General features: G+C 37.5%; 1 protein-coding gene across 2 annotated transcripts in view; it reads left to right on the top strand.

Moving 5' to 3' along the window:
• Positions 1-17,513, top strand: part of WDR44 (WD repeat domain 44) — a 106,135-nt gene that overhangs the window by 56,951 nt on the left and 31,671 nt on the right. For both annotated transcript variants that reach the window (XM_037004864.2, XM_017660132.3), the window contains exons 11-12: positions 2,759-2,897; positions 4,146-4,210. In XM_037004864.2, coding sequence (XP_036860759.1) covers positions 2,759-2,897; positions 4,146-4,210 — 204 coding nt within the window. The remainder of the gene's footprint in view (positions 1-2,758; positions 2,898-4,145; positions 4,211-17,513) is intronic.

The following is a 17,513-nucleotide window of genomic DNA, read 5'->3' as shown; positions in this document are numbered from 1 at the left end:
AGAAATACAAGGCATCCAGACTGGTAAGGAAGAAGTCAAACTGTCACTGTTTGCATATGACATGGTATTGTTCATTAAAAACCCTAAAGAATCCATTCCAAAACTACTAGAACTAATATCTGAATTCAGCAAATTTGCAGAATACAAAATTAATACACAGAATATATTGATTTCCTATACACTAACAATGAACTAGCAAAAAGTGAAATGAGGAAAACAATTCCATTCACAATTGCATCAAAAAGAATAAAATACCTAGGAATAAACCTAACCAAGGAAGTAAAATACGTATACCCTGAAAACTACAAGACACTCTTAAGAGAAATTAAAGAGGACACTAACAAATGGAAATTCATCCCATGCTCTTGGATAGGAAGAATTAATATTGTCAAAATGGCCATCCTGCCTAAAGCAATCTACAGATTCAATGCAATCCCTATCAAAATACCAACAGCATACTTCAACAAACTGGAACAAATAGTTCTAAAATTCTTATGGAACCGCAAAAGACCCCAAATGGCCAAACCAATCCTGAGAAGGAAGAATGAAGCAGGGGGAATTACACTCCCTGACTTCAAGCTCTACTACAAAGCCACAGTAATGAAGACTATTTGGTACTGGCACAAAAAAAAACCCCACAGACCAGCAGAACAGAATAGAGAGTCCAGATATTAACCCAAACACATATGGTCAGTTATTATATGATAAAGGAGCCATGGATATATAATGGGGAAATGACAGCCTCTTTAACACCTGGTGTTGGGAAAACTGGACAGCTACATATAAGAGAATGAAACTGTATCATTGTCTAACCCCATACACAAAAGTAAACTCAAAATGGATCAAAGATCTGAATGTAAGTCATGAAACCATAAAACTATTAGCAAAAAAGATAGGCAAAGATCTCATGAACATAAACATGAGCAACTTCTTCATGAACATATCTCTCCAGGCAAGGGCAACAAAAGCAAAAATGAACAAGTGGGACTATATCAAACTGAAAAGCTTCTGTATAGCAAAGGACACCATCAGTAGAACAAAAAGGCATCCTATACTATTGGAGTATATATTTATAAATGACATATCCAATAAGGGGTTGACATCCCAAATATATAAAGAGCTCACATGCCTCAACACCCAAAAAACAAATAACCCTATTAAAAAATGGGCAGAGGATCTGAGCAGATAATTCTCTAAAGAAATAATTCAGATGACCGATAGGCACATTAAAAAGATGCTCTATATTGCTAATCATCAAAGAAATGCAGATTAAAACCACAATGAGGTATCATGTCACACCAGTTAGTATGGCCAACATCCAAAAGACAAGTAACAATTGCTGGCAAGGATGGGGAGAAAGGGGAACCCTCCTACACTGCTGGTGGGAATGTAAGTTAGTTCAACTATTGTGGAAGGCAATATGGAGGTTCCTCAAAAAACTAAAAATAGAAATATCATTTGACCCAGGAATCCCACTCCTAGGAATTTACCCAAGGAATATAAGTTCTCAGATTCAAAAAGACATATGCACCCCTATGTTCATCGCAGCACTATTTACAGTAGCCAAGATAGGGAAGCAACCTAAGTGTCCATCAGTAGATGAATGGATAAAGAAGAGGTGGTACATGTACACAATGGAGTATTACCCAGCCATAAGAAGAAAACAAATCCTACCATTTGCAACAACATGGATGGAGCTAGAGGGTATTATGCTCAGTGAAATAAGCCAGGTGGAGAAAGACAAGTATCAAATGATTTCACTCATCTGTGGAGTATAAGAACAAAGCAAAAACTGAAGAAACAAAATAGCAGCAGACTCACAGAACCCAAGAATGGACTAGCGGTTACCAAAGGGAAAGGTATGGTGAGGGTTGGTGGAAAGGGAGACATAAGGGGATAAAGAGGCATTATGATTAGTGCCCATAATATAGGGGGGCACAGTGAAGGAAGTATAGCACAGAGAAGACAAGTAGTGACTCTATAGCATCTTACTATGCTGATGGACTGTGACTGTAATGGGGTATGTGGTGGGGACTTAATAATGGGGGAATATAGTAACCACAATGTTGCTTATATGAAATGTTCATAAGATTATATATCAATGATATCTTAATTAAAAAAATGTACCAAAGTAGATATAAAGTGCACAAATTATATCGTAGTTACCCCTGAAAATTCTAGGAAGGCAGAGAAGTCAGTAATAAACTCAGCACTGGATAAATAATGTAAGTAATGCTGTGAGTCCTTGATCAGGGAATCTATTATATGTTTAGATATTAAAAGTTATCTTAACTGGAAGGAAGCATTTGTAATCCTATCAGATGGCAGCCAGATTGGAATTTAAATTTTGATGCTTATAATCTACATGTAAGATGTGTGAGTTGATTATAGTATCTATAATCGATCCCAGCTCCTCTTATATTCAGCTAGGAGACAGATCCTAAAATAGGATTTGAGCCTTTGAATGGAAGATTTCTGGTCACCTCAGAACTCCCATTTCCATTAATATACAAACAAGATCTGGGGTCTTAAAGTTGTTCATTTAGATCATGGCAAACTGCAACAATCTTATCCCACTATTCTTCTAAAAGTTCCTCCTTGCAGTGGTTATGGCACCTTTGGACTGTTGGCCTTAAGTGGTGTTAGTAATGTGACATTATTTTAGTATGTATAATTTGATATAATTTTTTACTTTGGCTTAAAAATTGTATCTCAAGTTTCAAAGTAATTAACTTTGAACCTTCTTTTGTTTTCAAAGGGAGCTGTTTGGACCATGAAATTTTCTCACTGTGGCCGATTACTTGCCTCAGCTGGACAAGACAACGTAGTGAGAATATGGGCTTTAAAAAATGCTTTTGACTATTTCAACAATATGCGAATGAAATACAACACTGAAGGTATTTTTCATTTATTTGTGGGCTTTAACAGTCCAGAAACATCTGGCATTTTTTCATTTCAGGTATAATGCTCTCTTATCTGGCAATCATTTGCAACAACCACTATTTTCCATAATTGCCATAAACCTAAAAGTAAGAGAAGTCAGCAGCAAAAAGCATCTAAACCCAGTGGGATAAGCTACCACAAAGCTTTTGAATTTATCCCTTTCAGGTGTAGTGCAGAGTTAATCTCATCAACTATTGAGAACAAAGTTATTTTGTTTCCCCTGACACCCTTCAGTTCTATCCTAGGTTAAAATGAAATTATATGATTAATGTAGAAAAAGAATGAGAGTAAGTAAAATCCAGTAAGTAAAATGTGATTAAGGAAATGTAGCCATAGAAAGTAAATGTGAATTGTCAATACATAGAAGGGTATATGAAAAATCGGTTAAATGGAGAAAGAGAACCCTTAAAAGATGATGTATGGACACAATGATTACAGCTATGTAAAATATTTCTGTAAGTTATCAGGAACATATGTAGAATTGATGTAAATAGGAGCTTTAAGTTTATGGGATTCTTTTTTTTGTAATTATTTAACTGCAGTAAATTTTCTCCACAAAACCACTCCTAATCAACCAAGGCTGAAAACAAGAAGTTAAAGGACAGGGGGAAGGAGAATTAGAGGCACCATGGGTAGGAGTATATATAGCTAAAGCATCAATTTGAGGAACAGAAATCTAGGGAGATAACACTGAACTGGCAAGCAAGGTCCTGTACACTTTAGTAGTTTTGTGGGTATTGCTTGCATTATGTTATAATACATAATCAAAGATAATAATGAGTTAACAGAAGTTTAAACTGTTCACTGTATGTTTCTTTTATCGCCCTGCCTGGAACAGAAAGACTGTTTTCAGTGGTCCTTGAGACTTACCCCAGCCCAGAACCTTTTGGCCCCTTAATGTTCATCTTGTTAGTTGTTATAATTAACAAGAATTGTATTCACTGTGAAAATGAGGATTTAACAGTATTTTATTAAATTGGAGAAATCGTGAAGCCATTTTACAAAGACTTTATATAAAAATGATAAAAAGTATTTGGTGCTTAAAAAGTTAAGGCTTTGCTTCTTTAGAAAAATGTGTTTTTCCAGAATGTTAGATTTTATGACTGTTAATTAGGTATTACTGTGTTGTTATTTCTGATAGATGTTTTGTGTGTGTGCACATGTGTGCATTCTTTTTGTTAAAATTATTATGTTGTTTTTAGGACGTGTGTCCCCGTCACCTTCTCAGGAAAGTCTAAGCTCATCAAAATCTGATACAGATACAGGGGTATGTTCATTATCTTATGGTTAATATTATCAAATACTGTGTGATTTGTTTACTATAAAGTACCTTATCAGAAATTACAGTTGAATGAAAGCACTTAATTAAAATAAAGATGCATTGGAAACAAGAGTTTCTTCTATTAAAATTGGTAAATGAAAAATTCTGGGGTTTAAAGGATGTCAGACAGTGAATAAAATTACTCAAGCTACCAAATTACTAATGTAAACTTAAATAAAACAAAATTCCCTCTCCTCAGGTCCATGTTTGATTTTTTTTTATTAAATCGTAGATAAGTGAAGAGGTAATCAAAGAAAAAAGATTCTGAAATATTCTAATTTTTCCATCCTTTAGGTTTAATAAATGCTTTCTGATTGTTTTAGGTAGTTTAAAATACCTTAATTTTCATTTGGTCTCAGAGCTAGAAGGTTATATAGCCAGTTTTAAACCTAAAAAAACAGAATTCAAAATATTCTAAGCTGTCCCCTCTGCTTTTAGTGTATTGAGGTAGGCAAAGATGATGTAAACAAAGAACTTAAAATGTCCACTTGCTCAGCCGTATTTTCCTGGGATTTCATTGGCTCTGCAGTATTTGTCACCAATTTTTCTCTACTCTGTTGTCCATGGTTCTGTTTTCCCTTGTTCTCTTCCTATATCCCTTTGTGTCTTCCATTTCACCCCCCTTAAATGTTGCTTTTTCTCAGGGTTCTGTCCTTGGCCATTCTCAGGAGACATATCACTCACTGCCTCTAGTCTTGAACTGGCTTTAGCTCCATAATTCTTACTCCCTTTTAATAGCTTTATGTTTTATAAACAGAAATGAGATCCTGTTATGCATGCTGCTCTTTTCATACAACAGTATATATAAGATCTCTCCACCTACATGTTCTTCAAGCACATCAATTAATAGCTCTAAAACTGAACTCCCTCAACAAATGTTTTTTGAGTGCCTGTTACATGTGCCAGACAGTGCTAGATTCTGCAGAATCGTGAGAGACATATTCTCTGGCCTCAGGGACCTTGCTGACTAGCGAAATAGATATATCCACAATTACAGTATTGGATGGTAATATTCTATAAAAGGTACTGCACAAGTATAGAAGTTAGCCTTATGAATCAGGGTGTCAGGAAAAGCTTCCTGAAGGCTTTGATGTTTGAGCTAGGAGTTAACTGTATGAGAGAAGGAAAGAAGGGGCATATCAGAGCTAATAGCAAATGCAAAGGCATGGAGGCTGAAACAGCATGTCATGTTATAGGTACTATAAGAAATTCCATGTGGCTGGAGCAAAGGGTGCATGTATGAGAGTTGTAGGAGAGGTAGGCAGGATTAGGATTTTAAATGGCCTTTTGTGTTAAACCAAGACATTTGAACTTCATCCTGCAAGCTTCTGGAGAATCCTTCTTTGAAGTATTTCAATCAGAGGCTTAATTAAAATGTTCAGATTTTTAGAAAGACCATTCTGGTAGTACTCTGAAGGATGGACAGGGGCTCCAGCCTAAAGACAGGGAGACCCACTTAAGAAGCCATTAACCCAGCAGAGAAATGGGTACTTAGATTATTTCAGAGGATGATAGCAGTGGGTCTGGAAACCATGAAGATGAGCTGAAGAGATATAAAAGAAGTGGGATCTCTAGCATGTGGTGACTGGCTAGCTGGGGTGGTACATGAGTAGCCTACGATGATTCCCAAGTGTCTGGCTTGAATAACTGACTAAATGTTAATAGGCACTTAAATAAATATTTTTATTATTTACCCACAGCTCTGTCTCCTCTTTTGAAATTTCTTTAATGGCATCAGTGTCCATATCTTTTTGACTCAGTCAGAAGCACTCTCTTACTTTCTCTTCCTTTCACACATATCAGATTAGCTACAAATTCCTGTCTACTCTACTTGCATGTACAACTGCCCATGGAATCTGTCCCCCAGCCCCCATTGTCACTTATATCATCTAGACCTTTGACACTCATTTAAATGTTTCCTGTAGCTTTCTAATTAGTTTTCCCATCTCTGGTCTCTACACAATTCATGTTCTATACTGCCATCAGCTATATTTTTCTAAAATACAGATCTAACTGTGCTATTATGTGGTTTAAAATCTCCTGATGGCTCCTTGTCACCTACAGAATAAGGTCCTTCCTACTAATATTGCTTCGTCTTACCTTTTTGACTCAGTTACTAATTGCCTAGTGCCTGTGCATCTTACTTGCCATGCTTTATATAGGTCTATGCCCTAAACATTCTTTCGCTTTTATGTCTTTGTCCATATGTCATCGGCTTTGCCGGGATTGCCCTGACTGTGCCCTTTCCTTACGATGCAAAGCCCTACTCATCCTTCCAGATTCAGCTCAAATATCTTCCCTTATTATTTTCTCTGAATCAAGCAGTCATAATTGTTCTTCATTTGTGTTCTGACAGTATGTCTTATGTACTTTGACATTGATACTACCACATATGTCTTTCTTGGCAGTTTTTCTCACTGACTAGGCTCTGGGCTCATTTAAGGCAAAGACCTGTGCTTCACAGATCTTTGTATCCTTGGAACCTAACCCCATGCCTGACTGTGGTAGGCCTGAATCAGTGCTGAATTCTTCTTTCTTTGCCTTGATTTCTGTTTCCCTTGTCTGGATGTCTGCAGTCTCCCTCCTTTCTATTCAAAGCTTGCCCAGTCTTCAAGGCACATTTCCTCCACAAAGTCTTCACTGACTAGTATAGCAGGGAAAGTTTTAACAGTTTTAGGGGGAAAAGGTTTGCTTTTATCAGTTTAATTCACCCTAAAGTTTCCAGGCATTGATTACTCTTAAAAACAGGGACTCTTTATACCATCTTATATTATGCTTATTTCAACAATCATACAGATCCTTAACTACTTCCATCTACCACTCTGCCCCAACTACCAGCAAAACAAACAAACCTACTACCTACCTTAACTCCCAATCTTGTTGGAATACAAGGCCTTTTAAATGAGGGACATAGTAATTCTTTGACACACAAAAAAGTGACTCTATGAGCTTGTTTTCAGGAGTAGTTGATACCACTTATATCTGTTTTCAGGAAAAGATTGTTTGGGGTTTCTTTCACTTCGGTCATTCTGTTGGGGACAGTTACAAGTGGCCTCTATTTCATAGGCCTTTGGAGTTTGGTATCTGGTATTATCTCTGAACCTAGTGCTAGCTCCAGTGAGGCACAGTAAGCACAATAGGATTCATTTTCCTGATGTGTTCTTTTTTTCTTTTTTCTCACAATAGTGATATATTTATCTCTTGAACTACATTCTCACTCTTGTCTTCTCAGCATCCATGTAAAACAGAATGAATAAAAGTACCTAAGGTACAATTGGGCATGCAGAATGACACACCAGGATCACTCACCTAGTCATTGGTCATGCCAAGCCTAGAATTTGGGCTGTTAGCAGTTTCTATTGATGTCCAAAAGTAGTTCAAGAAATGTAAGAAAGGAAGAGGGGCATGCTTAGTGTGCTCCATTATGTTAAAAATTTGTAAAATTTCTTCTTGACACTAGAAGTCTTGAGTATGCTTTTTACTTAGATATTAATACTTTTCTTAGGTAAATTTATGTTTAGTGTGCTTGATTAGTGGAACATCGTCAATCAGGGTGTTACAGCATTTAACTACTGCTTAAAAATTTTTGTGAGGAGGTTATAGGAGAGGAAACAAATTTCCTTTACACTCTTCTGCAGCCAGGATCTACAAAACAACCTGACACAAGACAGATTAACAGTAGAAACAGTTTATTGCATATGCATATGGACGCCTTCATAGAAAAATAGTTAAAACCCAAAGAAGTGGTTAGACCTAGGGGCTTATTTCATTTTAACAAAGAGCAATAAGTTTACAGAGAAGTGACAAAACAGAGGAAAAGGGGTTTAGGCTTTTAAGGGTGGTGAGTTGTGGAAAGATAAATATATTGGGGGAAACTAATGGGAGATAAGGGTTATTTAATAACGTTCTGTTTATGCGGATCTGGCGCTATCTCCAGAGATAACATTCCTCCCTGGCATCCTCCCTGGCAACGGAGGGGTGAGGGGGAGACACTGTCACAAAGGAAATGTTATGCTCCACCTTCAGGTAGAATGGGAGAGGGCAGGGACTTTTTGTGTCTGTTTCTTCTCACTTGCCTTCAACTCAAAATAATCCTTATGCAAAGGGACAAATTTTGAGATGATATATTCCAATTCCCCTCAGGATCATTAGAATCTGAAACCTGAATGAAGAGAGTTAACTGTAAAAGAGTGAGGTAATTTTGGTGAAATTGTACATATGGAGCATTTTATTAAAAATATGCATTTGCTTAGATTTGGTTCTGTAAACAATTATTAATTGCCTACAGTGTGTTAGGCACTGAAATTATAAAGATGAAATGGATAGTCCATGCCAAGGAACAGTACATGGGGGAAGACAGACATCAATAATAATAATAAATGTCCAACACAGAAACTAAGTTACCATTTTACCAAAATAACCAGTCTTTGGACAGTGTGCTTAATGTCAGTTAATTTTTTAACAGCCATACATTTTTTAACAGAGTTAGAAACTCTGATCACTTTTTACCTTCTTCTCTCCCTCTTAAGTCTGCTCATTCATCAAATCCTGCCTGCTCAGTCTCAGAAAAGTCTTTGGAATCCGGCCATTCTTTTCATTTCCACTTCTATAATCCAGGCCTTTATCTGGACCATTGTAGCTGTTCTCCCATATTCCAGTCTTTGTCAGCAGAACTACTTTCCTATAAAATAAATCTGATCGTATTACTCTTCTGTTTAAGCACTCCTTTAGGCCTTTTTTCCTGTAGAATTAAATCCAAATTCCTTAGCATGATTCAAAGTCGTTCAGAGATCAGCCTGGCCTCAGCTCTCATTGTTATTTCCCACCCTTCCCTCTCATAAACCATATGTTCTGAGCCACTCAGTTGTTCGTTATTGTCCCAACAAAAATGTCAGGCCCTCTGTTGATTCCATGTATTTATACATACAGTTTCCCTTTGCCTGGCAATTTCATTTAAGACTCAAGTTTCTTCACTGAAGCATTCATTCCTTCATCTACTGTGTAATTACTCATATGTCCCTCACTGTCCCCATTGTACTTCACCCATATTTCTGTATCTTACTTACTACACTGTATCAGTTGATGTAACAACAGCTAACATTTTATGAGCCCTTACTGTATGCCATGTACTCTCCTAAGTCCGTTTTATGTCTTACCTCATTTAGCCTCACAGCAGCCCTGGTACTGTTGTGAGGTACTGTTAAGAACCCTGTTTTACAGATGAAGAAAAGAATACTTAGAGGTGTTAATTAACTCAGCAATTTCATACAGTTGGTAGATACAGCACCAGAATTAGAACCCAGCTCTGAACTGTCTCTAGAGCTTATGCTGTTAATAACTATGCTCCACCAGTTGGCATCTTAAAGTGTGACACTATGTCTTCCTTTAGTCCACAAATACTTATTGAATGCCTACTATGTGTTAATCACTGTTCTAGGGACTAAAAATAATGGTACTGAACAAAAGATACAAAAATATCTGTTGTTTCAAAGATGAAATTCTAGTGGTGGAAGTCAGAGAAACGCAGTAAGTAGATTTTGCAATATGTAATAAGGTGATAAATTTCACGGAAAAAATAAAACAGATAAAGTGGGGCTACGGGGAGTAAATAAGGTGGACAAGGAAAACTTCGCCAAGAGGTTGTCATCTGAGCAAAACCTGAAGGGGTGAGGGAGGGATCATAAGGCAGTCTGGAGGAGAAGAGCATTTCGGGTAGAGGGAAAGGCAAGTGAGACTGCTGTAAGGAAGGAGTTCTGGTGTGCTGAAAAAACATCACTGAGGCCTAGGTAGCAAAAGCCAGTGAGCAAGGGGGACAGCAGTAGAAAATGAAGTCACAGAGGTGTGGCTGGAGCAGTCATAACATGTAGGCAATTGCAAGGGGTTTGACTTAAGTCGCTGGTTTTTTTTTGTTGTTGTTATCATTAATCTACAATTACATGAAGAACATTATGTTTACTAGGCTCTCCCCTTCACCAAGTACCCCACACGAACCCCATTACAGTCACTGCCCATCAGCGTAGTAAGATGCTGTAAAATCACTACTTGTTTTCTCTGTGTTGCACAGCCCTCCCCTTCCACCCACCCCCACACATTATACATGCTAATCGAATACCCCCTTTCTTTTTCCCCACCCTTACACCTCCCTTCCCACCCAGCCTCCCCAGTACCTTGCCCTGTGGTAACTGTTAGTCCCTTCTTGGGTTTTGTGATTCTGCTGCTGTTTTGTTCCTTCAGTTTTTCTTTGTTCTTATACTCGACATATGAGTGAAATCATTTGGTATTTGTCTTTCTCTGCTTGGCTTATTTCACAGAGCATAATACCCTCTAGCTCCATCCATGTTGTTGCAAATTATAGGATTTGTTTTCTTCTTATGGCTGAGTAATTCCATTGTGTATATGTACCACATCTTCTTTACCCATTTATCTACCGATGGACACTTAGGTTGCCTCCATTTCTTGGCTATTGTAAATAGTGCTGCGATAAACATAGGGGTGCATCTGTCTTTTTCAAACAGGGCTGCTGCATTCTTAGCATAAATTCCTAGAAGTGGAATTCCTGGGTCAAATGGTAAGTCTATTTTGACCATTTTGAGGAGCCTTCATACTGCTTTCCACAATGGTTGAACTAGTTTACATTTCCACCAACAGTGTAGGAGGGTTCCCCTTTCTCCAGAACCTCACCAACATTTGTTGTTGTTTGTCTTTGGATGATAGCCATCCTTATTGGTGTGAGGTGATATCTCATTGTGGTTTTAATTTGCATTTCCCTGATAAGTAATGATGTGGAGCATCTTTTCATCTGTCTGTTGGCCATCGGAATTTCTTCTTTGGAGAACTGTCTGTTCAGCTCCTCTGCCCATTTTTTAATTGGATTATTTGCTTTTTGTATGTTGAGGTGCATGAGCTCTTTAGATATTTTGCATGTCAACCCTTTATCGGATCTGTCATTTATGAATATATTCTCCCATACTGTAGGGTATCTTTTTGTTCTATTGATGGTGTCCTTTGCTTGCTGTACAGAAGCTTTTCAACTTGATGTAGTCACACTTGTTCATTTTCTCTTTTGTTTCCTTGCCTGGGGAGATATGTTCATGAAGAAGTCACTAATGTTTTATGTCAAAGAGATTTTTGCTAGTGTTTTTTTCTAAGAGTTTTATGGTTTCATGACTTACATTCAGGTCCTTGATCCATTTCAAATTTACTTTTGTGTATGGCGTTAGACAGTGATCCAGTTTCATTCTCTTACATGTAGCTCTCCAGTTTTGCCAGCACAATCTGTTGAAGAGACTGTCATTTCCCCATTGTATGTCCATGGCTCCTTTATCATATATTAATTGGCCATATATGTTTGGGTTAATGTCTGGAGTCTCTATTCTGTTCCACTGGTCTGTGGCTCTGTTCTGTGCCAGTACCAAATTGTCTTGATTACTGTGGCTTTGTAAGAGAGCTTGAAGTTGGTAAGTGAGATCCCCCCTGCTTTTTTCTTCCTTCTCGGGATTGCTTGGCTATTCGGGTCTCTTGTGGTTCCATATGAATTTTAGAACTATTCATTCCAGTTCATTGAAGAATGCTGTTGGTATTTTGAAAGGGATTGCATTAAATCTGCAGATTGCTTTAGGCAGGATGGCTATTTTGACAATATTGATCCTTCCTAGCCAAGAGCATGGGATGAATTTCCATTTGTTAGTGTCCTCTTTAATTTCTCTTAAGAGTGCCTTGTAGTTTTCAGGGTATAGGTCTTTCACTTCTTTGGTTAGGTTTATTCCTAGGTATTTTATTCTTTTTGATGCAATGGTGAATGGAATTGTTTTCCTGATTTCTCTTTCTATTGGTTCATTATTAGTGTATAGGAAAGCCACAGATTTCTGTGTGTTAATTTTGTATCCTGCAGCTTTGCTGTATTCCGATATCAGTTCTAGTAGTTTTGGAGTGGAGTCTTTAGGGTTTTTTATGTACAATATCATGTCATCTGCAAATAGTGACAGTTTGACTTCTTCTTTACCAATGTGGATTCCTTGTATTTCTTTCTTTTGTCTAATTGCCATGGCTAGGACCTTCAATATTATGTTGAATAACAGTGGGGAGAGTGGGTATCCCTATCTTGTTCCTGATCTCAGAGGAAAAGCTTTCAGCTTCTCGCTGTTCAGTATGATGTTAGCTGTGGGTTTATCATAGATGGCCTTTATTATGTTGAGGTACTTGCCCTCTATTCCCATTTTGCTGAGAATTTTTATCAAGAATGGATGTTGAATTTTGTAGAATGCTTTTTCAGCATCTATGGAGATGATCATGTGGTTTTTGTCCTTCTTTTTGTTGATGTGGTGGATGATGTTGATGGATTTTCTAATGTTGTACCATCCTTGCATCCCTGGGACGAGTCCCACTTTGGCGTGGTGTATGATCCTTTTGATATATTTTTGAATTCAGTTTGCTAATATTTTATTGAGTATTTTTGCATCTACGTTCATCAAGGATATTGGTCTGTAATTTTCTTTTTTGATGGGGTCTTTGCCTGGTTTTGATATTAGGGTGATGTTGGCTTCATAGAATGAGTTTGGGAGTATTCCCTCGTCTTCTATTTTTTGGAACACTTTAAGGAGAAGGGGTATTATGTCTTCTCTGTATGTCTGATAAAATTCCAAGGTAAATCCGTCTGGCCCGGGGGTTTTGTTCTTGGGTAGTTTTTTGATTACCGCTTCAATTTCTTTGCTCGTAATTGGTCTGTTTAGATTTTCTGTTTCTTTCTGGGTCAGTCTTGGAAGGTTGTATTTTTCTAGGAAGTTGTCCATTTCTTCTAGGTTTTCCAGCTTGTTAGCATATAGGTTTTCATAGTAGCCTTTAATAATTCTTTGTATTTCTGTGGAGTCTGTCGTGATTTTTCCATTCTCGTTTCTGATTCTGTTGATGTCTGTTGATTCTCTTTTTCTCTTAATAAGTTTGGCTAGAGGCTTATCTACTTAATTTATTTTCTCAAAGAACCAGCTCTTGGTTTCATTGATTTTTTCTATTGTTTTATTCTTCTCAATTTTGTTTATTTCTTCTCTGATCTTTATTATGTCCCTCCTTCTGCTGACTTTAGGCCTCATTTATTCTTCTTTTTCCAGTTTTGATAATCGTGATGTTAGATTATTCATTTGGGATTGTTCTTCCTTCTTTAAGTATGCCTGGATTGCTATATACTTTCATCTTACGACTCCTTTCGCTGCGTCCCATAGAAGTTGTGGCTCTGTGTTGTTGTTCTCATTTCCTTCCATATATTCCTTGATCTCTCTTAATTTGTTTGGTAATCCATTGATTATGTAGTAGCATGTTGTTAAGCCTCCATGTGTTTGTGAGCCTTTTTGTTTTCTTTGTACAATTTATTTCTAGTTTTATACCTTTGTGGTCTGAAAAGTTGGTTGATAGAATTTCAATCTTTTGGAATTTACTGAAGCTCTTTTTGTGGCCTAGTATGTGGTCTATTCTGGAGAATGTTCCATGTGCACTTGAGAAGAATGTGTATCCTGTTGCTTTTGGATATAGAGTTCTATAGATGTCTATTAGGTCCATATGTTCTAGTGTGTTGTTCAGTGCCTGTGTGTCCTTACTTATTTTCTGTCAGGTGGATCTATCCTTTGGAGTGAGTGGCGTGTTGAAGTCTCCTAAAATGAAGGCATTGCATTCTATTTCCTCCTTTAATTCTGTTAGTATTTGTTTCACATATGCTGGTGCTCCTGTGCTGGGTGCATATATAATTATAATGGTTATATCCTCTTGTTGGACTGAGCCCTTTACCATTATGTAATGTCCTTCTTTATCTCTTGTTACTTTCTTTGTTTTGAAGTCTGTTTTGTCTGATACTAGTACTGCAACACCTGCTTTTTCTCTCTCTGTTGTTTGCATGAAATATCTTTTTCCATCCCTTGACTTTTAGTCTGTGCATGTCTTTGGGTTTGAGGTGAGTTTCTTGTAAGCAGCATATAGATGGGTCTTGCTTTTTTATCCATTCTATTACTCTGTGTCTTTTGATTGGTGCATTCAGTCCATTTACATTTAGGGTGACTATTGAAAGATATGTACTTATTGCCATTGCAGGCTTTAGATTCGTGCTTACCAAAGGTTCAAGGGTAGTTTCTTTAGTATCTTACTGTCTAACTTAACTCACTTATTGAGCTGTTATAAACACTGGTGATTCATTATTTCTCTCCCTTCTTATTCCTCCTCCTCCATTCTTTATATGTTGGGTGTTTATTCTGTGCTCTTTTGTGTTTCCTTTAATTGCTTTTGTGGGTATTTGGTTTTATTTTTTGCCTTTAGTTAGTATTTGGTTGTTCTGCTTTCTTTGCTGTGATTTTATTTTCTCTGGTGACATCTATTTATTCTTAGGAGTGCTCCGATACAGAACACTCCATCTAAAATACCCTGTAGAGGTGGTTTGTGGGAGGCAAATTCCCTCAACTTTTGCTTGTCTGGGAATTGTTTAATCCTTCCTTCATATTTAAATGATAATCGTGCTGGATACAGTATCCTTGGTTCAAGGCCCTTCTGTTTCATTGCATTAAATATATCATGCCATTCTCTTCTGGCCTGTAAGGTTTCTGTTGAGAAGTCTGATGATAGCCTGATGAGTTTTCCTTTGTAGGTGACCTGTTTCCTCTCTCTATCTGCCTTTAAAACTCTCTCCTTGTCCTTGATCTTTGCCATTTTAATTATTATGTGTCTTGGTGTTGTCCTCCTTGGGGCCCTTCTGTTAGGAGTTCTGTGTACTTCTGTGGTCTGATCGATTATTTCCTCCCCCAGTTTGGGGAACTTTTCAGCAATTATTTCTTCAAAGACACTTTCTATCCGTTTTTCTCTCTCTTCTTCTTATGGTACCCCTATAATGCAAATATTGTTCCTTTTGGATTTGTCACACAGTTCTCTTAATAGTCTTTCATTCCTGGGGATCCTTTTATCTCTCTCTGCATCAGCTTCTATGCGTTCCTGTTCTTTGGTTTCTATTTCATCAATGGCCTCTTGCATCTTATCCATTCTGTTTATAAATCCTTCCAGAGATTGTTTCATTTCTGTAATCTCCCTCTGGACGTCATCCCTTAGCTCTGCATATTTCTCTGCAGCTCCATCAGCATGGTTATGACCTTTATTTTGAATTCTTTTTCAGGAAGATTTGTTAGGTCTATCTCCTTCTCAGGGGTTGACTCTGTGATTTTGGTCTGTATCAAATTCTTCTCCCCTTTCATGGCGATAGAGATAGTTTGTGGAGCTGATGCATGTGTTGACTGGGAGAACGTCCCTTCTTGCTGGTTTGTGGCCTTCCTCTCCTGGGAGAACAGCGACATCTAGCGGCTTGTGCTGGGCAGCTGCGTCCAGACAGAGCTTCTGATTCTTGCCCGGCCGCTATGGTGTTTAGCTCCACAGTTACTGTTGGTGTGGCCTGCCTCAGGCTGCTTCTCCGATACGGTGTAGCCATGTTGGAGGGGAAACGGCTGGGAGGCTGTTTATCTCCATGAGGGGCCTCCAACCTGCGCTGCTGCCCAGGGGTTTAGGGCGCCTGGCATTCTCCGGGGTTCCCAGCTGCTGGACTAGGTGTCCCGGGATGCTTCCGTCCAGCTTTGGGGTCACTGTCCCTTTAAGACTTTCAGAAACCACTCGCTTTTCTTTTTCCCAAGGGCACCAGCTGCGGGGACCCGCCCACAGGTCTTACTGCCCTGTTTCCCTAGTTTCCAGTACCCCACGCACACACTGTGTGTCTGCGCTCCAATGCAGATGGCTAGGGCTGGGTGTTTAGCAGTCCTGGGCTCCTTCTTCCTCCCCGCTCTGACTCTTCTCCTCCTGCCGGGAGCTGGGGTGAGGGGTGCTTGGGTCCCACCGGGCCAGGGCTTGTATCTTACCCCCTTCGCGAGGTGCTGGGTTCTCACGGGTGTGGATGTAGTCTGGCTGTTGTCCTATGTCTTCTGGTCTCTCTTTTAGGAAGAGTTATATTTGTTGTATTTTCAAAAATATGTATGGTTTTGTGAGATTTCCACTGCTCTACTCATGCCACCATCTTGGCTCCACTCCCAAGTCCGTGGTTTTTAAATACAGAGAATAGATTATAAGAACATAAGAAATGTCTTACTTATTTTGGTATCTAAACTAACTAATGCAGTATCTGGTGTGTAGTTAGTGTTAATAAATATCAAAGGGCTTTCAAGTTTAATAGCATTCCAACTTTAAAGTGACATTTTAAAATAATGAAAATGTTTGGACATGATTAGATATTAGATGATACAAATGGCATTTTTTATGTGTGGTAATGGTATGGTAGTTGTATTTAAAAGAGGGCTCTATTACACTTACAGAGTATTTGCTGATAAAATCAATGGTGTATTTATATATATAAATATATACATATTTATATAGAAATATAAATATCTTCCTATAGGTATCTATTCAGAAAAATATATAGAGGTAGATAAAATATTTTACTTGGTAATTCTGCCCTTAAAAATTCTACCTTTAAAAATCTATCGTAAAGAAATAATCACATATGCCCAAGATGTAAGTAAAACGATTTTCATTTTAGTGTTCTCATAGTAGCTAAAATTTGACCAATGTAAATTTTTAACAGTTGAAAAATAAAAACTATGGTATAATCCATACAGTAAAATACTATGCAGTCCTTAAGTTGTTTTCAGACAACTTTAAAAATATTCAAAATAAAGTGGTAAGTGAAAAAAGCAGAATAAAAATTGGATACAATATTATTCCAATTCTGACTAAATATATCTGCAAATGTTTACAGATAAAAAAGCTTAAAGAAAATACCCTAAATCATCTCTAGGTGTTAGGATTTTAGGTGATTTTTATTTGACTCTTTATACTTCATATTTCTAAATTTTCCTATTAATAAAATTACCTACTTTTATAGAAATAAATAAGATACTGTAAAGATCTTCAGTTTATAGACCTTTTGACTCAGTAACACCCCTTATATTAGGAACAAAATAATAATCAAAAACAGATAAGGATTCATGTTCCAGAATGTTCATTGAATTCCTATTTATATTTGCAAAAAAATGTAAATGTCTAAATGACCAACAAACTGGAGAACCATGGCACATCCATATGAAGCTAGTAAATGTTTGCAAAGAGTGTAATACAGAAAGTGTTCATGGTATAAAAAAGGAAGGTACTGAATTGTGCATGCATTTGATTTCAGTGATTTTCTTTTAATCAAAGATTGAAGATAATGTTAGCAGATTATGGGTGGTTTTAATTTTAGTTTTTC

This window comes from Manis javanica, chromosome X, assembly GCF_040802235.1.
Source record: "Manis javanica isolate MJ-LG chromosome X, MJ_LKY, whole genome shotgun sequence".
NCBI classification, from domain to species: Eukaryota; Metazoa; Chordata; class Mammalia; order Pholidota; family Manidae; genus Manis; species Manis javanica.
The sequence above is the reverse complement of the archived record's forward strand: the minus strand, read 5'-3'. Positions and strand labels throughout refer to the sequence as shown.